Source organism: Mytilus californianus, unplaced genomic scaffold (assembly GCF_021869535.1).
Source record: "Mytilus californianus isolate M0D057914Y unplaced genomic scaffold, xbMytCali1.0.p SCAF_6, whole genome shotgun sequence".
Taxonomy (NCBI): Eukaryota; Metazoa; Mollusca; class Bivalvia; order Mytilida; family Mytilidae; genus Mytilus; species Mytilus californianus.
In genome coordinates, this window is record NW_026262712.1 from 116,314,103 (window position 1) to 116,339,956 (window position 25,854).

A 25,854-nucleotide genomic window follows, 5' to 3' on the forward strand; every position below is an offset into this window, starting at 1 on the left:
AGGATGGTCTTCATTAGATATTCTGGGTGCAGACTTCATGTAAAATTTTATCACTTTACAGTTCTACCTGAATTTCGTCTTTGTACTATTATGTTCTTATTGGTCATATGAATTTTGAAGTGGCTCTGTATATGTTCATCAAGCTTTCAGGTTTTTATCTTTTGGCATTACTTATGCAGGTTGGTACAGAGATGCAATTCGGACACATGGTGTTTTTATATTGATGATTACACTCTGTATACCTTTGTATTTATAATTTACTTATTTTGTATTTTATCCGGAAAGTGTATATGTCATTATGCTTTATACTATACTGACTTTATTATCAACTACAAAAAACATTATGTTGGCGTCTTTGTTTGGTTTAATTGAATGTGTGTTTGAAAGTTTCATTCAGTTGTGTTGTAATTTGTACACAGTTTTGGTAGATGGATCCCAGTTACATTGTATTTTTACATAATCCAATTATGCCTTTATGGGTTGCTTATCCAATTTGGCAATATTACGGGAATTAAACAACTGTCATACAAGTGAACGTTTTACCTAGCTAGAAACCAGGTATAACCCACCATTTTCGTAGCGAAATGCCTGTGCAACATCAAGACTTCTTCATGTACCAAGACCTAATTCTGAATTTTTAAAAAGAACATTTAAATATTCTGGTCTTATTACTTGGAATAATTTACCAAATAATATTAAAGAAATAAATAATTTAGATACATTTAAGATCAAATGTTCAAACTATTTTCAAACTGTACAGAATGAAGATGCTTGATTCTAATGTATTTTTTCTTCTTCTATTGAATGCATATGTACTTATTCAATATTTAAGCTGCTATGTATAACAGTATTATGTATTTTATTTTGTTTGTATTTTGTTTTTTTTGTTTTTGTTTTTTTTTCTTTTCTATTTGTATTCATAGTTTTTGAAGGCCTCATGGAAGATTAACATGTAATTGTTAAATGTGTTACCTTCGTTAAATAAAGAATTTTATTATTATTTATTATTATTATTATTGTGCCAAATAAAGAATATGACAGTTGATTTCTATCATTTTTCAATCCCCCCACCCAACCTCAATTTTTACAAAATACAACAAGGATCTTATATACATTGTAGATATGACTGTTCATAAAAATTAATTAATCAATAAGATCCAATGGCATTTAACCATCAAAGCCCTATTCACAAGACCAACAAACAAAGTGAGCCGGAATAAGTCATGCATATCAAATATCGTTTGCTATACAAAATACAAAATATAGATTATCTATGTCTAAAGAATGATTTATCGTTTTCGTGGATTTTTTGCTATAACGAATGAACGGCAGCAGATCTTTCAAGATCATCAAAAAGCGGTTCCCGATTTTCACGATCTGAAATATCAATTGTTTACAAATATTTCCATTTATGCTGATTAAACTACTACAAAATAACTTGAAGAACCATTTTAAACAGTAATTGTAATACAGAACGACATTTTAAAGACAAAAGAAGATAATACATTCAAAATATGAAAAAAAAATCATGTTTGTTTCTTTTTCATGTTTTTGAAATTTCGATGAGCAATCTGCCTTTGTGTAAAAACGGTGTACCTTAAACCTTAGTTTTATTTTTTGGTGTTGGACCATTTTGACTGACAGTTTATTTTTCCAATATTTGTCATTATAATTCGTTAAATTACACTATTTACTGACTTTGCATATGTCTTCTTGATAAAATTTCTTTCACGATCCTATACCAGATCTTTCATGATCCAATCGCTATTCTTGCCCACAGTTACTATTTCTATCACGGATCGCGATCGATTTTTCTCGACATACCAATTGACAGCCGTCAAATTATCTCTTTTTTAGATGTAGTCGATAAAGGAACAAACTTGACACTCAAGTGTAAAGATGAGCCGCAACATGTTCCAATTTACACCTGGGAAAAAATTGGTTATAAGTTATTGAAAAAAACTCAAACGTTAATACTTCCAAAAATTAGATATCATGATGCTGGAAACTACCGCTGCAAGTACTATTGGAAAAACTCCCAATGGTATTATGGTATCAATACATTTATAGTTGTACAAGGTATGTATTATATCTGTAGTCACTCTACAATCTTATTTTTATTTTACTTCATCTTTATCTAAAAATCTTTGTTGAAGATACAAGCTTTTGGATTAATTCTGACCTTTTTCGGCTGTAGACGAGAAATTACTTTCCTTACATAGAGACAAAGTTTACATTACAAAAGGAGCAAGAAAATTAAATTTATTTAAAATAAGTTCCTTTGGGTAAATTTCGGCAGTATATTTAGAAAATTCTTGATTATTTAACGAAAAAATATCGTCAAAATAATGGTAAGTGTTGTTGAATTTATCAATTAAATGCAATCTAGACGGGTCTTTACTGAGTTCGGTCATAAACTGGGATTCATAACAGTACAAAAACAAGTCTGTTATTAAAGGGGCGCAATAAGTGTCCATAGGAATACCTACAACCTGTCGATAAACTTTGTTGCCGAAACGTACATAAATATTATCAAGGAGAAAATTAACAGCTTCAATCATCTCATCACACCTCTAGTAAGTATATCTAGCATATTTACCTTTCTAATTAGAGAATAGGGCTTTAAATGAGTTGCAGCTAAGACCATTTAATTAATAGTTAACATGTTTAACCCTGCCAGATTCTTTATGTTCCTGTCCTACGTCAGGAACAAGCAGTTCAGTGGTTGTCGTTGGTTCTTGTCTGTTCTATGTTTTGGGGTAAATAGTTTTGTTTTAAATTAGGTTGGAAGTTTTCTCGTTTGAACTGATTCCCATTTGTTATGTCGGGCCTTTAATAGCCGACCATACGGTATGGGTTTTTCTCATTGTGGAAAGCCGTGCAGTGGTGGCCTATAATTGCTTCCATCCTCTTCATTTGAACTCTTGTTGATAGTTGTATCCTTGGCAATCATACCACATTCCTTATTTTTAAATGAAATCAAAAATTGAAATATTATTCAATTGACAAATTTACAAATCTTCAAAATTGAAAAGGGCAATTAAAATCGGTTTCACGATATGTAAAACAACACGAAAACACTTTCGATTTTCATTTTTGTTTTTTGTTTTAAGATATCAAATATGAAAAGAGGCATGAAGGAGATTATAATGAGAAGGTGCCAATTAATAAACACACATAGGAACTCGGTTCCATTCATAGTACAGACCATCCGATTGCAATACCATATGTTTTTCATTTCTCATTATTATTTAGACGACATTTGTTTCGTTAGATATTTTTTGTATCAATAAGGTTTTTATCTCATATAGACAGATATACGTAATTTTATATTCTTGAATACAAATTTTTTCACTTAATTTGATATCCAGTGTAAGTGATTTATAATGAAAACTTGTTCTCCATTGACTTTCTTGTGTTGTAATTTCAAAAAGCAGTGAAGTGAACCTTTGAAACACATATTCATGAAATAAAAAACCCAAATTTTATACGCATAATTGTTCATCAAAAAGAAAATTGTCAAATCTAATTTCTAGTCTCACAATAAAATTAACTTCAATACATATAACATCACGGTTTGAACCAATAGGAATACTTATCATGTGAACACTTCGCTTACAATGATCTGTTAAAGCTTTGGACTACTTTCTGTTTGGAAGACTATTTGGGATCCTCTATATCCTAAACATTTGAAGACTGAAATTTCATTGGCTGGTGTAATAATTACCTGAAATAAATTATTTCCAAATTGTTTTTCTGTTTTACAAAATTTAGCATGTGTTTCGCTCAAAATGGTTATAATCATACTTTCCATCTTTTTTGGAATTTTGTTTGATCATTATTGTTGTGTTTTTTGAAAATACAATTTATCAATTTCGGTCAACATAGATATAGTAAATTGTGTCATTTATTTTTTATGAAGAACAACTTGATATTTGTTATACTGATTGTCAAAAATTAATGAGTTAAGGTTCCAATTTGAAATCACCAGTCCAGAAGCCAATACTTCTTCTGTGGAATGGAAATACGGGTATCTGATTTGGTAAATAAATATGGAAAGGAGTAGGTTCCCAAAGAGTCATTACTGGCCCTACAATTCCATGAAATATAACGTCAGTTTTAATTGTAAACATTTGAAGATAAAGAATATCAAAATATCTGACAAATAAGAACTCTGATGATGTCTTTATGACGTCATAATTAGGTACTCTTAAAGAAAATCGTAATTTTGGATACCTTATTGACTAAATTGTGAAATATTTTTTGCTTCAAAAGAAATTGGCCCAATCCAAGGACTACCATATGATTTGAAACTACAAATCATGACAACGAGACAGTTAAATGAAACTAAACTATAGACAAAAGAAAACAATTACATTATTGCATGGTCATTATCGTATGTTTCCCGTTGCTGTAAAAAATTTGCATCACACCATTTGAATATATATATATCTGACATATACGGTTGTTCTTTTTAGATATGAAATTACCACAGCTGTCTATTCCAAACACCCTGTTTCTTGCTGCGATCGGGTCTGATGTTGTTCTGACGTGTTCGGTTGTTCAAACTAGACCGCAAACCAAACATGTTTGGTGGGTGAAATTAAACAATGAACGCCAAATAAATGTTTCAGATTCAAATCTTAAGAAATATCAAGGAGGTACACTTCAGAACCCTAGCCTTAAAATATTAGATGTAACTTATGATGATTCTGCTGAATACAGGTGTTATGGAAGGAACACAAATGGACACAACTATGCAGCTACGCATTTAATCACAGGATGTAAGTTAACAAAACAATGACATAGCGGGTCCTTGACTAAATTACAGTACCTACCCTTATATGGTTAATACCACTACGCGAGTAAACAGTTTCACAGTATTTCTGAAGAACCTCTTTTACTGCGGACATAATGTTTGTCAATCTTATATGGACAATTCCTTGATAGAACATGCAGATGAGTCCTCAGTGTTGCTGTTCAATGTATTGTCCATTGAAGCCATGAAAAACGTATGATTCTCCAAAATCACTTCATTGTCAGATGATATGTTTTTGTATGTGGGATTACCTGAGTGCTCATTTATTTCTAATTCTTTTACAAGACACTCGTAGTAAGTGGATTTACATACAAAAACAATATCATTTGAAGATTTGTTCGCAGGAACAACAATATATTTATCGTGAAGATTCTTTGTCTCTTAAAGTTGGACTGTCAATCGTTCACACAGTTTTCATCTAAAGAATTCGACATTTTATCAGAGACCTGATTGTTTTGACCCATTTTGACAAGGTGTCCAGTTCAACTTCTTTTTGTTTATACAATGCTCTAACGTAGTCCTCAGTGAACACGATGAACCACTGATGTGCTGAGACCAATTAAAAGCATGTAAATATGTAGAACGTATATCAGATTTCATGGATATCCTTTTGATTGCATTTGGATTCGCTTAAGTGATTTTTGATTATTGAACAGCGGTATACTACTGTCGCCTTTAGTTAGTTTGTTCACTTGCAAGTTCTTGAATTGGTATTTTTCTGATGCTGTGATATTGTGGGCGTACATTTTTCCGTTTCAGATAATTTCTAATCTTTTGACGACTTTATTACATTTAAATTTCTGGAAAAATTGCTCGTCCAATGTATTATATTGAGGATGATGAATGATGCAGAAACAACAAAACTCAACAGTTACGGATATCCTTTTCTAAACGTTTATTACAGTTACGGATATCAGTCTGATTTCTACATTTAGCGGTGTAACTATGAAAACAACCGTTGGTATTTCAGTTTCCAAATTAGTAAAACGTTAAAAAGACATAAAATATCGAAGATTAATGCATAATTATTACAAAATCGACAAAAGAAATACTTAGCTGAAAGCCAAAAACATCGTCCGCCACTTATGGATATACGTAACTGCAGTTACGGATATCACATTTACCCCAGTGATTCTGTATTTGCCTGTCTCCATTCAGAAGCCTGTAATTCAGTGGTTGTCGGTTGTTACTGTATATCATATTTGTTTTTCGTAAACTGTTTTGTACATAAAATAATTTTCTCGTTTAAATTGTTTTCCGTTTTTAATTTAGGGGCCATTTACAGGTTACTATGCTTTATGGGTTTTGCTCATTGTTAAAGTGTGTACGGTGTCCTATAGTTCTGCATCATGTGGTATCTGGTAGAGAGTTGTATATTTGGCAATCATACCGCATCTTTTTATTTTTATATTATGTTCATAAGACTTTACTGACTTATAAAGAAATTCAAATATTTTGTTCAACTATTTACAACTAGTACAGTTACTAACGTGTGAGTGAAAATTTCTATTTTAGATAAACCAATCATATCTACAGCAAATGCGAATGCTCTTGCAGAATTGCATACGGAAGCAATTTTGAATATTACTGTAAACCAAACGTTTACAAATATAACTTCTTTAAAATGGTCTAAAGAAGGATATGATATAGACAAAAATAAAAGATTTACTGGAGGTACAACAAGCCTTACAATACGAGATGTAGAGTTAGCAGACAGAGGAAAATACGTTTGTAGGGTAGACAATGTTATAGGTTCTTCTAACGTGTCAATCAACTTGATTACATGGAGTAAGTATATATTTTTTTCTAAATTGTCGTAAATAATATATATGGATGACTATGACATGTCCTGATACCTTAGCACTATTAGCAAGATTTCAGTCTTAAACGGTCATTTTGGTCTGATCAAGTCTTAATTTCACTGATTTTACCGCTAGGCTTTTAGACGCTGTTGCAGTATATTGTGTTTAGTCCGTTCAGTCATGTCAAGATAAACGAGACGGAAGGCTTTAGCGTTTGATTAAGACGTTTGTGGACAAATTTAGACCAAACATAAGTAGAAGCAACAGTAGTATACTGCTGTTCAAAAGTCATTAATCGATTGCGAGAAAACAAATCTGGGTTACAAACTAAAATTGTAGGAAACAAATCAACTATAAGAGGAAAACAACGGAACAGAAACACTAAAGTGCAACAAAAACAAACGCCAATGCACCATACATAGAAAACGAACTATTTGATATCAACTGACATATTCCTGACTTGGTACAGGATATTTTAAGAAAAAATGTGGGTTGAACCTGGTTTAATGGCTAGCCAAACCTCCCACTTATATGGCAATGTTCGCTAAAATGACATCACTACGTGACAGAAATACAGCACAAACAAACGCAAGAACACTCAGCACAGAGAAACGCACAAATGAATAATATGATAGTCGTTACAACATGTAAACCGTAAAATAACAACTATCATCTTCCATTAACGACAGCACAGGACATGACAAACAGTGACGTATTTTTGTAACGAATATATAATCTTGAAATCCATACAATTATTTTCACAATACTAGTCCAAACAATTATCATGATTATGACGGTATTGACAGGTAGCGTTCAAAATGTTCAGATCGGGTTAAGATCCGTTCAGTGTGTCAGTATGGTACTAGGAGTTACGCCCCTTCGTGTTGATGATACATTTTAATTACAAAAAATGTATAATATAAATGCTAGAATAAAAAACGTAACTTTTTAATAATTAAACATGAAATCATTGGTTATTTTTTTTTTATTTCTGTTGGTTTTCTTAAGAGATTAGGGAATTAATATATCTAAACGTTTTGTTATTTGTTTTGTTGAGGAAATAAACTATTCGTCAATAACTGTTTCTGGTTTTATTTTTCTAATCTATATTAATTTATGTATTTATCTACTTGTTATTTGAAGAGAAGTAATTTCAAATTTTAAACGTTTCAACAAAAAAAGTGATATTAACACTGTATAAAATTCATGCGTCCGAAGCAGGTTTCTGGATTTAACTTCATCAGGACAGGAACGATCAACGCCGAATACAAGTATATGTTTTATGTCAGATAATTCATTTCGTTAATTTCGTTATCTTTCGATACTTTCCTCTTAAACTTAATAATTACTTAGAGGCAAATTCATTCCCCGTGCGAGTTTTTTTTTTTTTTTTTTTTTTAAACTCGGACAAGCGTCTATTTTTTAGCTTTTACTTCATAGAGTAGTGTTTCTGAACAACAAGGCCTCATCAGGGCACCAGAGACATGCCTCTGAGTGCACTAATCTACTGTAACTGCACTTAGACCGTGACGGGACAGTGTTAAAGCTTTAAATAACATACTATCGGATAGAGGAGGATGTTGATGGGGGTTAACAGAATAGAAAATGATGGGCAAAAAAATATAAAGAACAGAGAAAAATGGACCCAAAAAAAATCAAGAATAGAAGATAATAAGGTGCTTGAATATAAAGAATTGAGAATAATTAACAAAAAGTATAAAGAATAGAGAAAAATGGCCAAAACAAATTATAGAATACAGAAATGAAGGCCCTTCCAGATCCTCATAGTACATTTCTTAAAAAAACTATAACCTAATTTTAAGTTCAGCACCGAGTATATATCTTATAACATCTGTTTGTAAATGCGTTTACCCTTTCTTTCATTTTAGTAACAAACTTAAATTTTGATTTCAAAAATTATTTTCATGATTCAGAATAGACTATTATTATTAGAAAGTGCATCCATCATACTCCTATTTGACCGGCTGATTATTTTGTATTATAAAACATTTATTTATTTGTTTATTCATGTTGCACTATAATAAATAATTTTTCTTCATATTCTTCTTCCTCTAATAGTAATTTTGGCGTTATTTAATATTTTCTGTCTTTAAAGATAGAGTTCGATGGCACTTGCCAATAATCAACAGGTAATAAAATCAACAATCCTTAGAATATCAAAGAAACGTGGCAATTACATGGCTATTTCACAATTACATCATATGTACACCTGTCGTTACATCCCAACTCCTTTGTTCTATCAGGGGTGATCTGATCCGGATCAACCCTACCAGATCACACTAGCTTGAGTTTCTTTTTTCTGCATGCTTTCCTTTGTTCTGTAATATTTTGGCGGGAATGCCAAATGCCTCCGGCCATCGGGGTGATCTTACACTGACACACCGCGTCCTAAAACTATTACTGGTATTATAGCTCCGTATGTGTATTTTATGGTTCTAACACATTTTATAATAGCTTCTTTCTAAACACTACTGACGACATTGTTAAAAATACACGAACATATCGCAATACCGCAAATTGAGTAGTATTTAAAACAAATATACGATAAAGACATGTTTAACTAAAAAAACAAAATTCTGAAGGAAGTAGCATATATTTCCATGTATACATAGTCTAGTACTTTTATTACAGCGGTATACTTGTTTTATATACAGACCATATTCTATGCTAAGATAGACATTTGTCAAAAAAAAAATTATCCCAAAAACCATATTTTGACGTTTTCTCCTTTAATTCTTTATTGTGACTTTCTGCTCTTCCTTCTTATTGATACGTTAATCCAAAGAGTGCAAGCATGTAATGCATACATACATTATTCGACTCTAGTGTATCATGTTAAAGAAATACCGATATGATGAATTTCAATTATTTTTAGATTGAATTATGTAAAGAAATGTGTTTTTGTATTCTATTTATCTATCAAAATTGTATCTTTATTTACACCAAGATGTCGATAAATGAAATTGGATACCCTGCATTTATCCTGCATTCCAATAGCATATGGTCAAATCACTGAAAGACCTCATAAACAAGGACTCCGGTTGTATAGAAAGTCCCTGTCCTAGATTATTGAATTCTATCATTCTGCATTGACAATATGATCTTGGTGTAAATTAGATGCACTCATTCGGGCTAACGCCTTCAAGGTGTATTTAATATATAATTTTGTATTTCATATAACTTCCCAGCGGTACATCTTAAAACCACTCAGGACCTCCTGAGTGCACTCATGAAACTAAAGTGCACTCAGGACATGTAATAGATGTTTTAGTGAGCGTTAAGGGTATGCATTCGATGAATAATATAATTTTTGGTCTTTTAAAATCAATTAAATATTTGAAATTTATTTAGGTTTTTATCTGCACGCGCCGTTATTTACCTATATCATACATGTAACATGTACTATAATTAACCTTTTCACTTGAGATTAAATTAAACACTCATCAAAAATACGAAAACTCCCCAGAAATAAATTGTTCAGTAATAAAATAGTTTTTCAAATTGTCTGAAATATCGTTCAAGAAAATATAGTCTGATAGAGGAAAACCAGAAGCTGCGAGAAGTCGACACGACTCGGAAAAAGAAAACTTTGCTCAAGAAAAGTACCAAAAACTATTGAGAGGCGAAGTGAGCAGAAAGGATATTTTTTTATCTATTCTCAGTCACACTGCGCCGGTTAACCCGAGAATCTGCGCCGCTTGAACTATTGACGTCATACAACAATCACTTTTCCATATTTTGTATTTTGACGTTAAAATTTTACGGGAACCTTTGTGATGTCCAGTAATGGCGGACAAATAGCGATAAGGTGTATGCCAGCCTTTGGTTATAAAATGAGCAGAGACAAAGTATAGTTTAAACTGTATATATATAAGTGAACGTTTTAATTCAGCAATTTTTTTGTATTAAATGACTTACTCCGCCAGTCTGTAATCTGCAGGTCCCAAGCTCGGATAAAGGAGGGGGAGGTCAATCATTTAGTTGATATATATAAGTAACCATAAATAAGTTCATAAAATTGGCGCAATTAGATGATATTTTATTGGCGCAAATGCTACCTATAGTTTTTAAAATAAAGTGGCGCAGAAGTAGCATTGGCGCAAATAAATATAAGTTTTGGCGCAAATGATTTCATTTTTGGCGCAAAAAAGATATCGGCCCGACCGATGATCATATCCAATATCAATTATCGTGTTGATTAGGTCATTTGATCTTTAATCATTAGGAGTGTCACTGTGATTAGTAAAGGCAATAAACACATACAAGTAAACTTGCACCTGTCCTAAGTCAGGAATCTAATTGCAGTAGTTGTCGTCTGTTTATGTAGTTCATACGTGTTTCTCGTTTCTCGTTTTTATATAGATTAGACCTTTGGTTTTTCCGTTTGAATGGTTTTACACTAGTAATTTTTTGGGGCCCTTTATAGCTTGCTGTTCGGTGTGAGCCAATGCTCCGTGTTGAAGGCCGTACCTTGACCTATAATGGTTTACTTTTATAAATTGTAACTTGGATGGAGAGTTGTCTCATTGGCACTCATACCACATCTTCCTATATCTATTGGTAAACAAACAAAAGAGGGTTCCCTAGAAAAATAATAAATATATATTGATTTTGCAAAAATTTTAAATAAGCTTTTCGTTTTGTTTGTAATAATTGAAGCCAATTGAGAAATCTTCAGAAAGTCGGAAAATTTTCCATTCAATACATTTCATTTGAAAACGTTAAAAAATATAGATCGAATTCATTAAAAAATGTGGGATCCTTGGTGGCGTTTTGCATTTGCGCCGATCTGCATTTCACTTTAGCCGAGATTTTCTTTCACTTGCGCCGATTCTGTGTTTCATTTGCGTTGATTGTTTACAGGTATATTTCAGGTGACTTGTAATTTCATCCCTTATATACTTGATGTACTTTCCAGCAACGGAGTACATCTTTTCTCTCTCTGGCTTGCGTACAGAGGTGGGCATTTCAAGAATTCTCATTTTGACATAAGTAACGGCCTGGATATTCTTGATGACATCAATAAAGACATATAAGCTAGGGTTGGTGCGAATAGAACTGTTCACTGTTATGCGAATGAATCTATTCTAGACCATTATTCGTCCTCTTACAGTTTTCAACGGGTGCAGCTGCCCAGAAAGATTTCTTTTTGAAATCAGAACATTCCTTAAATTCAACATTTAAAACAGTTTTTTAAGCAATAAATATAAAATTGAGAATGACTGATGTACTTATTATTCTATCTAACAATTAGCATAGGTAGTCTCGGAAGCTTTCTCTCCCTGAGTGCGGGAGGTCCTATTTTAACGGTAAGCGGACAGAAAGTCACAGGACAGAAATTTACTACTTTGATAGAACAAAAAGTCACAGGACAAAAAGTCACAAAAAATTTGTTGACAATTGTTTGAGTATATAAGAGAAAGATCTTGAAATAATTACTTCTTATTACATATATTCTTTTTGTAGTTTAGGAAATTGTTCATTAGCCTTGATAAATGAAGATTTGTTAAATTGTAATCATGCAAATGATATATTTCGTATGAAGCCGTTTAGGTAACAAGCCTCTTTGACAGTTTGTTTGCTAAACAATTATTTGATCATTTAATACATTTTGTTTACAAAGTTGGTTTATGTATGCAATAGTTCAAGAAATAGTCTCGTAAACTGAATTGTGACTTTTTGCCCTGTGACTTTCTGTTCTACATTCTGTTCAACAACCCACTATACTCATTTGAGATTGATATTTACTTCTTTTCCACAAGCACGCATTATTTATGCTTAAAGTTGGAAAATAGGTCAATTTGGCTCGCTAACACAACAATTGTCTGTTGGTAAACATGACCTTTTGTGGCACACATTCGCCGTATCAGGCTAGAACAAATCAATACATTTAAATGTCACCTGTGTCTTTTCCATTACATCCCAGCTCCTTTGTTCTACCAGGGGTGATCTGAGCCGGATCTGAGCTTGAGTTTCCTTTTTTTGAATGCTTTTCTTTGTTCTGTAATATTTTGGCGGGAATGCCAAATGCACAATAAAACTTAGAATTATTTATACGGTAAAGACTAACTATCAAAATTTATGTAAATAAAATCTAGTTTCTATGCTGGGATTCGAACTCAAGACCTTAAGCATATAGACCCTCAATTCATATCTATACACCAGCACGACTGGATACAAACGGTTTGTAAATTTAACATATATTTAAACATTGTGACCGGGGCTCATAAAGGGTATATACTATATAGTAATATATAAAGTATATTATAATGCTTGTGTGGCGTTCTAAACTATAAGAATAAGAATAAGAATAAGAATATTTATTATTCCAATCAAGGGCCCTTGATGGGCAGCATGACATGTACACATAAAACAATACATCATGATTTGTATTTTTTTTTATACATTGAAATGAAACATTAGAAAGTTCAGACATGTTATTATCTCCATTCTATATAAATCACATACATTTATTTCCAGGCAGGACCAGAACCATAAAATCATTTCAATTATCATTGTTATTACATACTATATTTTATGAAGCAGAAATGTTTTTTTTTATCTAATCTAGAACAGCTAGGATGTAAAATTATAATAATCCCATTCGGACTTGGTGTGTCAGTGTAAGATCACCCTCGGGCATCCGGCCATCGGGGCGATCTTACACTGACACACCGCGTCCTCATGGGATAACTATTACCGACTGAATGTTTAAAAAATATAGATAATGGTTACAATTGTAGCGTAATGAACTGCATTTTAACCTAATCTAACTTTAATATTCTGTTGAATCATGTAATAATTTTACCCGGTTTATCCTTATATATGATAAAACATGGAAATATATTTCATTTTACTTCCAACAGCCACAGCGTTGCATGCGTAATTATTTAGATAGTTTTAGACAATCCGTTTTGGTTGACTGATCAGATAATCCGTTTATTGAAATGTAAATAACTTTCACCAAACATCTGTCATTTGTTAAAAATTAAAAAAAATATAAAGTAAATCAGATACTCAGAATATATTTTTCTTGAACAATTTTATATGGCTGAAAACAAATATTTTACATTACAGACGAACATTTGTTTACGAACATTTTTGAGATATATTACTAATCATTTACAGGCGGAATGAATAAATACGGGATAACTTTATGTCAGAAAGCACGACTGCAAAGTTTTTATGACTTACACATTTTCCAGTTACAACAATTATTTGTTCCTTATATAACCAATTAAATGTTAAAAATTCTGTCGGAAAAAAATGAATTGTAAGTTTGCATACGTTTTTTAATGAAATAGATATGCAGTAATACATTAAAAGACTACAAAAGAATATCCTCCAAGCTTTGCCAATTTTATTCATAAAGGGGGAGCAACCCCTGATAAACACAAAAAAAGTGTCGCCCGTTTTACCTCCGAATATGTAACATATTAACACGACTGAACACGATCTTACAAAATCTAAACAGATTTTTTACATTTGGTCTGATTTGATCTGAACGTGGTCTGATCAAGTCTTAATCGAACGCAAGAACAAACTGTCTTGTTTATCTTGTAATGACTGAATGGACTGAACTCGATATATCGGAACAGCGTCTGAAAGTCTGAAAAAGTCTTAAAGTTTTTCCCTAACGATAAATTCAGTCGATTAAGACTTGATCAGACCAAAACGACCGTTTTAGACTGAAATCTTGCCACTTGTGATCTTAATGATAAAGACAAGGACAAAGTACGATGATTGACGCATAAGTGTAATGCCATTCTATAGTGTGATGGTTTTACACCAGTTGCAGAAGTGATAAAGGAAAATAGCCTTGCTATAGCGTTGTTGGCATTCTTTAGTTGGTGAATCTTATTATAATATGATGCAGGTGTTACTTGTGTGAGAGGACGAAGTCTGTTACCTAGCCATTCAAAATGGTCTTACTTATTTTTCTAATTAAGTTAATAACATAATTTTGATTCGTACATGTATTGCTCAGGAAATAATGTGTTTTACTTTGGAAATGTCATTTCAAATATCGTATACAACAACCAGAAAAAAATGTAGAAATATCATAAGTTTATTTTAATTGAACAAAAAGTAAACAGTTTTACAGAATTTCTTGCATAATTTATGTTGAAAGGTAAACAGAAATACGGAGTCGCACCCGATATTGGTTATGACTTGTTACTTAAGTATTCTTCGACTGAACTGCAGCTGTCGTCAACTTATTTCAAACCATATAAGAAATATTTCCCTGGGAAACTATAAGATTTCTGGTGCAAAATATCGGAAATACTTACGCGTAAAATATATAGTACCATCTTTCTTCCTATTTCCATAGGAAACTTTTCATGAATGCCAATTCAATATGTATAGTTTCCTCCCAGGGAAATATTTTTGTTGATTTTTTCCTACGAACATTATTCATTTTCTTGAAAACATATACTGCTATGTCTATTCTTTTTTCTAGATGAGCTATTCCTGTTTTTATATATGATTGTTCGTGTAGTCCTCTGAAATTAAACTTGTCAAGTTAAGATGATTTGAATAAGTAAAATGAATAATGAAATCTGTGCACTTATCTAGAATTGGATACAAAGGAAAGTTGAATTTCTATTGCTTCCCATACAAAACACGTTCCCTTTTGAAAATATTCATTTTCGCAACTACAAGGAAGTAGTTTATATGTGTCTATTTTTCAAAAGAATCCATAACCTATTTCCAGTTCGTTATAACATTCTTTTTTTCTTATCCCTCTGATATGATGAATTATTCCTATAGAGTCTGTTGAACTTCAGAAGCAGTTCTAAATCCTGATTTGAACGTTTTGTGGTGTTTATACATTTTTATTTTAATAACAATCACATTTAACAGTTTTACCCAGATAATTTGTATTGCTAAAATTTCCTGGATAATCTTTCATTTAACTGTTACAAAAAGCCCAAAAAAAAGATACTATTTTTTTAATAGTTGTCAGTAGTGTTACGAATATAAATCATACCTCTTGAACCAAGACATCTCATTATATAATAGTTGTGTACGTATCATCTCAAATGAAATATTAAACCAGTAGCATACAATTGATTTTTATTATATTAGTACTGCAACCAGAGTTCATTTTTTAAAACTTTAATGTACCGGAAGAACACAAACCTAAATTATATATCGATGGAAAGAGAAAAATGTGTACAATAAAAAACCGTGGGGAAAAAGGAGAAAATTTCTGATATATATTCATTAGAATGCTACAAAAACGATTTATTCACAAGCATTTGCTGCAAAGGATGTCAAAACGACAGATTTGACTATTTACATGAAGAGCTGTTAACACAAAATTGCGTTAATCTTGAACCTTTTGAATTTTTTTTTCATTTATGACAAAGCAAATGTAGAAGTGATCTTGACCTTTTCACATCCATTAATTTTCATATTGCTTATCATTTTTCACTACAGCATATAGGGGTAAATTCAGTAAAAAATCTCCCATTGACTTTAATGCTAATCTATGTCTTGAATTAAATTTATACCTGATTTACCTTTAAAAATTGGAAGCTTTCATTTATCATTCATGAAAGTACAAATGTAGCCCTATCTTTTGCAACAATAAAAACATAGGGTCATGCGGCATTTTTGGGCATTCACATGGCCTTGTTTACAAACACTGTAGATTCGCACTTAATTCCTTTACTGACCCCCATTACTTTTCAAGCCTGTAGTAAATAAAATTTAGTACATTCAGCATTCATTTTTTAATTTCTTTTAACTCTAGTTGTGATCCATCTATCAAAAAATATTTATTACAAACATTATCTACCAATCAGAAGAGCACAGGACTTCAGTTTTGTACAGAAAGCTCTCCCCGAAATGGGCGGTCCCTGATGACGTATATTTATTTACTGAATTTACCCCTATAAGGGACTTTTTCACTTCTTTTCCTATTTTTGTTGTATTAATCATGTAATGTATCCAATTTTCAAGTTCCAGTTTCAATACAACATTCATAAAGGCTGAACTTGTAAAGAGGGAGGAAAATTTATACTAAAGCCCATACTGCGGCCAATGTATATTTGGTATATAAAGTTGCACATTGACTGTTTTTAAAAGAATGGTGTAAAATACTATGCTTAATAAATATGAATTGTTTTCTGTGTTTGCTTTGATCAGTATTGCAAGTACATCTAGGAACTAAAGTCTTGATGTACTCTTAGTTAAATTTTGCCTTATATGGAAGTTTTAATTAAATACCCTGAAAAAGACCACAAAAAGACTTTTCAAAGGTTTTTTAAGCAGTTTCATACCATAAAAAACAACAATTATGTTTCATTTTACTAAATCTGTGTTTTAATTACTTGTAAATTTCACAAAATGTCATTGATAACCACTCTGCAGAAATTCCTGTTACCCCAACATCAGGATGGTTTCTTCGCCAAAACTAGACGGACAAAACTGAAGTAGAAAAAAGTGCCAAATATGAAAAAAATAAGACTTGGTATGACCAAACTTTGCATTTGGAACATAAAAGTAACAATTTAGAATATTAAAAAGCAATTATTTAACATAGCAATCCAATTACAAATATTTCAACACTAGTTTTATAGATGAAGGGTATATAATAATGAAAAGTTGTCTAGTATTTTTTTTTACTTAAAGAAACGCAATGAATTATGTGTAAATAAATGAATATCTTCATACGGTCAGATTATTCGAGTGTTAAAATACTTGAAAAGTGCTTATTTACAACATTATCCACAACTTAACATGGGGAACACAGCTAAAAAAAATACACTATGTCAAAGGGAGATAATTCTGATTTTCCATATGATTTTACACATTATTAGGAGAAATATGTTCAAATGTGATTTAAAATGGGGAGAATATTTATGCCTTTTAATAATATCATAACTCTCAAGTGTAATTTCTATTGTTTCTTTCAATCTGGACACAAAACTGATTTTTACCATATACCCCATGCTTCCTCCCACAGTACCATCCTGGATAGCCGCGGTTAAACATAGAAATTTGTATAAAAACAACTTTAACTGGTTCCAAAAGGCTTCCATTGCATTAATATTTACAGGAAATGAGTTTTGTGATTATTGTGTGGCCTTGAACAAGTACAGTGACAGAGTGCATATTTTCCTATAGGGGTAAATTCAGTAAAAAATCTCCCATTGACTTTAATGCTAATCTATGTCTTGAATTAAATTTATACCTGATTTACCTTTAGAAATTGGAAGCTTTCATATATCATTCATGAAAGTACAAATGTAGCCCTATCTTTTGCAACAATAAAAACATAGGGTCATGCGGCATTTTTGGGCATTCACATGGCCTTGTTTACAAACACTGTAGATTCGCACTTAATTCCTTTACTGACCCCCATTACTTTTCAAGCCTGTAGTAAAAGAATTTAGTACATTCAGCATTCATTTTTTAATTTCTTTTAACTCTAGTTTTGATCCATCTATCAACAAATATTTATTACAAACATTATCTACCAATCAGAAGAGCACAGGACTTCAGTTTTGTACAGAAAGCTCTCCCCCAAATGGGCGGTCCCTGATGACGTATATTTATTTACTGAATTTACCCCTATAACAGAATTATTTTCTAAACTGTGAAACACAAGTTTATCAAATTATTTCAATAATTTGTCTTTCTTTAAAAAAAGCAAAATTCAAGCGCTGAAACAGTGTTTTTAGTTTTGCATCCAAAAGATTGTGTATTTTTCGAAAATTAGTATCTGGTTATAGATAAATAAATATTGTGTATTTGCAAAGTCGGACAGATCAGTTATAACACCAACAAATATCATAGTCAACCGTGGCGAATGCGAGGTTTGAGAAAAATCATAGGTCTGACTTGCATTGATTTAGCGGTTGGTTTAGTGTAAAACAAAATCAGTTTAATGCATGACCATTGTTTAAGTGGGATTATCCTGGTAAAAATGTGTAGACTTATTAATTTTTTAGGGAAGTGATTGATAATAATGCTAATTTGTTAATGTTGTAATTTAAAATCGGTCAAGACCCTTATATAACTTGTCTTTGAAAAGCTACATACAATAGCTGTAGTCTTCATTAAATAGGGATAAACGTAAAAAAAAGATTCAAGAAGTTACAGTGGGAAAGTGTTCACAAGAATCTTAGCTATGGGTCAATCTTTTCGTCATCGTTTGCGGATTAAGTACGTGTATTAGCATTACAGCATGCTTCACTTCCTTGACACGGACAAAGTTCGGTGCTGGACAGATTTTGTTCAAAGCACACACAGCTTTTTGAGCACAAAGATTTACCTTTGCAGGTACAAAGAAAATCTTGTTAGTATTCTGATGACATTTGTCCCTTGAAAAAGGTTGGGGTTAATCCATTTTTGTCTTCCCAGCCGAAGTCTAAAGGAGACTACTGTGGTGGCTGTGCAATATTTAAAGAAGTCTAAATACTGGTCTGTATGTTTCCTCATGAGAGGGTTCTTCGGGAGCATTAAATCCACATCTGGATCTCATTTCTGCACTAAACTCTGCGAGCACACGATGAGTGAGAGACCAGCTAATTGGTGCAGAATTTTGTCTGGTAATGCCAACTATACCACCACGGCCTTTTGAATTTTAAAATACTGTCTTTTCTGTCGCCATGTCGCTCCATACCCCATTGAATTTGCCTGGCTTCTGGCGAATGGCAAACTGTCCAGATGCAAACGCCGGTTGTATATCAGATGTTAAGTTGAGCATATCTAAAATATATACAGGTAACCATCTCGAATAGTTAACTCTGTTTGCAATAAACATGTATGGTAACATTGAAGCAATCGAGGTCAAATGCATATCCCACGAACCCTCTCGTTCCGCCCTAACGTTCTGGATCATGCTTTCTACAGCGCGTAAAAACATATCCCAATACTTGAATGTTCGTGACGGTTGACATCCCCACTGTCTGAACTCTTCATGACGTGGCATCATAATGGTTTTCACGACACTCAGAGTTTCGTTTAAAGATTTATTATTGTCCTGGCCACTTTTGAAATTTGAGACCACCTCAGACAGTAATGACCAGAATTTATCAGGAAACGAAGTCATCAAATCATTGTCTCTGCACCATTGAAAGAAAGCGGATAACCACAAAGCAACCAACGCCTCATACACAACAATTAGTGCTCTTACAGCACGGTTGAACTGTTTCTCACACATCTTCATCTGATCAACGGTCCCTGCTGCATAAACATATGAGTCAATTAATAAATCCTTCAGGCCACCATCACCCCAAAGTTTCCCAATCGACGCAATGAAACATGAGAGAGTATGAAAGCCACCTAAACGAAGAATGTGCTTTTTAAATGTTTCAGGCATTGACCATTCCACCTGTTTCGCAATTGCATAGAGCTGTTGATTGAATGTTTGAATCAAATAGTTTTGACCCATTGACTTTGTCATATCTGAACATCGTTTCATAGTCGTGTAAACTGTTGACATATCACTTGGTTTTGCGTCTACAATTGGAGCGTACGACACCACAGAAAATTCATGCCTGAATTCAGGAAGAGTGCTGCTATATCCGGTCCAAAATGAAATAACTTGATGGTCAACCGTTTCTAACTGAACAAGAAAGTTTCCAGTATCTCTTGACATGGAGCGCAAAATTACCCAAAGAATCTCAGATGCAGTTTCCATTTTTTCAGCACAATTTGAAATGTTTTTGAAAGCATTCGGAACACGAACAGAAACTTCTCTTACCTCTGGGTCAATGAAAGGTAGAACAGCCGTCAACGATGATGCACTGTCAGTCAACTGAAACGTTCTATCTTGACCTCTATTCACCTTCATCTAACGCAAACTCGAATCAATTGTGTACTGACAAACCTGAAAGACTGCTCGTGCCATAGAATGAAACGTCTCTTTACCATCAATTGTCTCCGTGCTGAGGTCTATATTGTCGGCACCTTCTTGTATCAAACAACCCCCTTGAGGTTTTGAAACAATGCCGTCTGAAACGTAAATACCGTCGTGAATACGGTCAACCTCGTGCATGGGAATGTTTGTCAGGTATCGTCTAACCTCTGCCATAGGAAGCACAAAAGCCATATGAATACAAAGTTTCTATCAATGTTCGTGACCCATATTCATGATATAACTGCACGGCCAGTCCCAAATGGAATGGGATGAGTGTTGATTTTGCTACAGAAACGATAGATTCTGTAATGGACATACATTTACGAATATTAACTTTAGGGACAACATACGGTTCAGAAACGCCTTTGTGTGATTTTTCATCAATCAACCAACACATTAACTTTTGAAGCGATGCGAGCATCTTTTCCATAGAAGCACCAAGCGAGGCTTCATTGGCACAAGGGTAATCATCAGAGGAAATAGCGAGGTTTTCAATATCACGACTAAGAGCGGTAGCGGCAGAGTGAAGTAATTGATCTTCATTTAATGTAGCCTTGATATCTGCAGACACACCTTGGTGCAATTCTGAAAGTCTTAACATAGACTTCAATTTTCCTGCAGCAGATATGGCATCCCCTATAGTAAGCTCAGAGCTAAACACTATATTTGACATCCCTTGTCCCCGCTGTGTCTGAATTGTAATTGAGCTGCCATAATAACTAAATAGTTTGTTCTGAAGTTTGGCAGATGGGTAAGTATCGGAGACATTCTTGGGTAAAAGTGATCGGTATATGTCGAGGATATGCCTTTTTATGGAGGAACAGATCATCATTAACAATCGTTATTAATGACTTGAAAGCAAGTTCATGTTCTGATGTTTCAGTTAATGTATTGTCTGATTGCACAGGTGTTGACTTTAATAAATACTTGGTAATGTATGCTGAATGGTAGACTGCATTTGAATAAAAATCTGTACTCACGATTATCTTTTCTATGGATAAATCATTACTGACATTAGCGCACCTCAAAAGACTGTCAACACGTTCATGCGACATATCCAAACTACAAGGAGGAAATTGAGCGCGAGTTCGTATAAAAGTATCAAGTAGTGAGGATACATGTGGATCAGATTTATCACATGTTTGGCTTTCTGTTTCTAATTTAAAGATGCTATAATTTTGCCTGCTGGTGTATGTCTTGTAACATGATCGATGATACACAACTCTTTCCAAGGAAAGTAGATTATCAAGAGGAGTTAATTGTTGTATCACCTTGTTGCACTCCAAATCTCTCCGAATATATAATAGCTTCAATAATACTTTTTTTTTCCCGACCGCTCGCATGCATACTAATTGCTCTGATGTTAAACATTGACACACAATGCATTTTTCCCACACAACATCATTCTTTCTCCTTTTTGGACTAGTAGGAGTACACTTTACAGGACTACCATAACTAGCCATTATCCGGAAAAAAATCTTATCCAAAGGATTCGGTTAACTTTTATAAAAAGTCAAAATTTAATCAACAAAAATATAACTTATTTACAGAAAATACACAAAAGAACAACAATATTTAATCAAATCACACTTAAAAAAAACTCAAAGAAAATGTACAAAATCACATCGAAACTATCAAATTTGTTGTGGAGCAAAACGACCTTGTAACGAACTTGATAGATGGAAACTATAAATGATGGAGCCGATTGACGGATATGAAATTTCCGTAATAAGAAAAGGTACAAGTGATGTTTTTATTTTTGAGTTTTTGACAAAACTGTTTGGAATTTGCCCATCAAAATTTGCATGCAGTATCACAATAATATATTTTTCCCTCTTAAATGACAAATACTGTTTTTGAAGGATATGTTTTCTCGTTTTCAAAGAAAAATGCGTTAAATTTCCATCTAAATACTAAGTAACTGCCAACTTTGAGTTTAAAAGGTTTTTTTTCGGGGATGGTATTATATTTATGTTTTCGTCATTCCGATGATCCTTGATGATATGTGCATTGAAAATTTTTACGAACAGAGCCTGAAATTGAACAAAATATTTTTTTTTTTTTTCGGACTTTAAGGTGAATACCCAAAACCTTAAATTGAGGGGTACCCAATAAACGGGCTAAAATACAAAAATGTGACCAAAGAAACTTTTTACGACCAGACGGAAATTAAAATATAGATATAATTCTATCATTTAAATTAATTTCCAGCCGTGTGTCATTCCGGTACATTAAACTCGTTAATTAAATAAAGATTCCGTCACTGCAACAAGTGCATAACGTTATTTCTCCACTCGAGACAGTAAAATTTTAATATTTATAGCGCGAGGCTTCCCGAGCTTTTTAAATAATTAAAATTTAACTGTTGAGAGTGGATAAATATCGTAATACACGAGTTATAGTGGTGGAATCTGTTTCTCTGATGATTTATTTCCTTCCTTTTCAAAAATTTGCAGAAAGTTGTGTTCTTTATATATGACGTCATCAGGCATGGTCGCCTTTTTTCAGGACGTCACAACAGGAAACTCAGAAGACATCAAGAAAATTTAACGTCATAATTAAATTTCGACCAATCATTTGCTAACAGATATTTCACTAGTGATGAGAAATATTTTTCTCACACCGCTCAAGAAATGTGAAAATAGCACAAAAATTAGAGAAGCGTCTTTATCGAGTTCAGTTGCAGTACTATTAGTAGTACTAAATCATGTTGTCTAATCCCCGCATCTGTCATACACTATATATGGATGACAATTGAAATTAAATTGTTACCTGTTATTTTGGCATTGAATGTCCATGGCGTTAAAACACTTAATCCTTGGGATGTGTTTTAGTTGAGTTAAATCTCTGATGCATGATTTTTTATTGTTAATTGTTTTTGGCTTTTAATTAGCTTTCAGTAACCGCGACTACTCTCAAATCGTAATTTCGTGTTAATTTGACCTGTTGACAAAATTTTTGATGCATTTCTGTAATTCAATATTTATTTATTTTGTGTTATATCTCGTCTCACTATTTTTTAATATGTACCACCTCTGATAAGTATTTAGTATGACGATAAATTTTCACTTCTGTACTCGTATTCTGAACAACAAATTTATTAATTTTGTAAAAAAAATTACTTCCATACAAAACAATTATTATATTTTAATTTACCAATGTACTACGATTTATATAACGCCATTTTGTCCAAGGTTAGAGTTGTCTTTTTGACACTCTTGCTACATCTTTTTTTTACTACCTGTAACGTCTATGTTATATCGGCACCTACGCTTTAAAATTTTATTTATATTGTGTCATAGATCAAACTTATTCGTTCAGTGTTTGTTTACTTGTTTTAGTTTAAACGTCTTTTTTACCGAGTTAAGCCATTTCAATTGATATTTAATGGTGTGTCTTTTTATTGTGTAATGTTACACTACTGTCACAGGTTATGTGAAGGTTGGCGCCTGTTAAAACTTTTAAACTCGCTGCATTTTTATGCACCTGTCCTAAATCAGGAGCCTGTTGTTCATTGGTTTTCGTTTGTTGGTGTGGTTCATAGGTGTTTCTCAATTCTCGTTTTTATATAGATTAGACCGTTGGTTTTCCTGTTTGAATTGTTTAACCCAAGTCATTATGAGGCCCTTTTATAGCTTGATGTTTGGTGTCAGCCAAGGCCCCGTTGTGAAGACCGTACTTTGACCTATAATTGTTAACTTTTTATACATTGTGACTTGGATGGAGAGTTGTCTCATTGGCACTCATATCACATTTAAACGCATTATTTCCCTGGGAAATGTTTAATCAGTGGTTTGTTTCCTGGGAAACTAGTCAGGGGAAGTAATTGAAAATGTATTGTTTCCCAGGGAAATTTTTGTTTGGTGGTTGTTTCCTGCTTTCCTACAGAAATTAGTAAGGAATAAAAGATGGATATAGTTTGTTTCCCAGGGAAATATTTTTTTGGTGGTTTGTTATTTGGGGTAGCTAGTCACAAGTAAAAAATATCTCCATGCGGAAACAAATCATATTCGTTTATAATCCCTTACTAGTTTCGCCAGGAATCAAACCACCGAAAATACATTTCCTTGGGAGCTTATACATTTGCATCTATTATCCCTGACTAGTTTCCCTGGGAAACTATCAACCAAACAAATATTTCCTTAAAACTCTAAAAACTATACATGTTCAATTTTTATTAATGAAAAAAATTCCCTAAAAAACGACCAAACTATATTTCGTTGGGTAACAATACATTTTCAACTGTTTTCCATGTATAATTCAAACGGAAACAGATAACAAAACATCTACTTAGTAAACATTACATATTCATCTTTTTGCATGAATAGTTTCCAAAGGAAACAGCAAACCACCAAAAACACATTTCCTTTGTAACTTTTACATTAGTATATAAATTAGACATAACTAAGAGGGTGATAGAGCAGATTGTTACCCCGAGAAAGCATTGTCAACTGAGGCGAAGCCATGGTTGATAATGTCTTTTCGAGGGGTTTCAATCTGCCCTATCGCCCTCTCAGATATGTGTTATATACTTTATCATATTGAATGTTTTGTTATAGCTGTCTAGAAGATTTCAAATGCAAACTAATAAACTATGACGTCTTGTACATACCAATCATCCGTATTAAATAAAGCTCACACTTGATCAAGCGTCTCTGTGAAGAATAATAGAGTGTTTGCCATGAGATAGAGTACTTATCTCCTTCGTATTAACGAATCAAAATCTGGCATTTTGACATGAAGTATAATAACATCTTTTATCCCCAGGAAACTAACAACCAAAATAATATTTTGCTGATAAACAATACAATTTCATCTATTATCTCCGACTAACTCACAAACAAAAAATGTTTCCTTGGAAACAATACATATTCATCTCTTATCGTAGATTCCCCCAGGAAACACATAAACCAAAAAAACACATTTCCTTGGGAAACAATACGCAATACGTATTCATCTTTTATTCTTGACTGCTCTCCCCAGAAACAAAAACAACAAATTAATATAAGAATATATTAATATTATTGCATTGATCTGGCAATTGAGAAAAAAAGTACCCAATTGTCAGGCCAGTGAAAACAATTGTTACTGATTATTGATAAACCTGTTCATCCTTAGAGACCAAAAAGAAAAAAAATTTAATGCCGTTTTATAATATCGTGATATTCTGATAGTCGGTGTCAATATCATCTTGATCTATATGTATATTATTGTTACTATCGGTACAAGATTTACACACACGCCTAAAATATTTTGCAGACTTAGATTGTCAAACAAACAAACAAACACATATTTTATTGCTAATCACAGCACCCACAAGGAGCAGAATAATCAAC

At 32.7% G+C, this 25,854-nt stretch overlaps 1 protein-coding gene across 1 annotated transcript in view; it reads left to right on the forward strand.

The window, feature by feature from the left end:
• Nucleotides 1–1,860: 1,860 nt before the first annotated feature.
• Nucleotides 1,861–25,854, forward strand: part of LOC127706013 (receptor-type tyrosine-protein phosphatase alpha-like) — a 72,730-nt gene continuing 48,736 nt past the window's right edge. Inside the window, exons 1-3 of the mRNA XM_052210407.1 lie at nucleotides 1,861–2,079; nucleotides 4,479–4,784; nucleotides 6,335–6,607. Coding sequence (XP_052066367.1) covers nucleotides 4,481–4,784; nucleotides 6,335–6,607 — 577 coding nt within the window. The 5' untranslated portion in view covers nucleotides 1,861–2,079; nucleotides 4,479–4,480. The remainder of the gene's footprint in view (nucleotides 2,080–4,478; nucleotides 4,785–6,334; nucleotides 6,608–25,854) is intronic.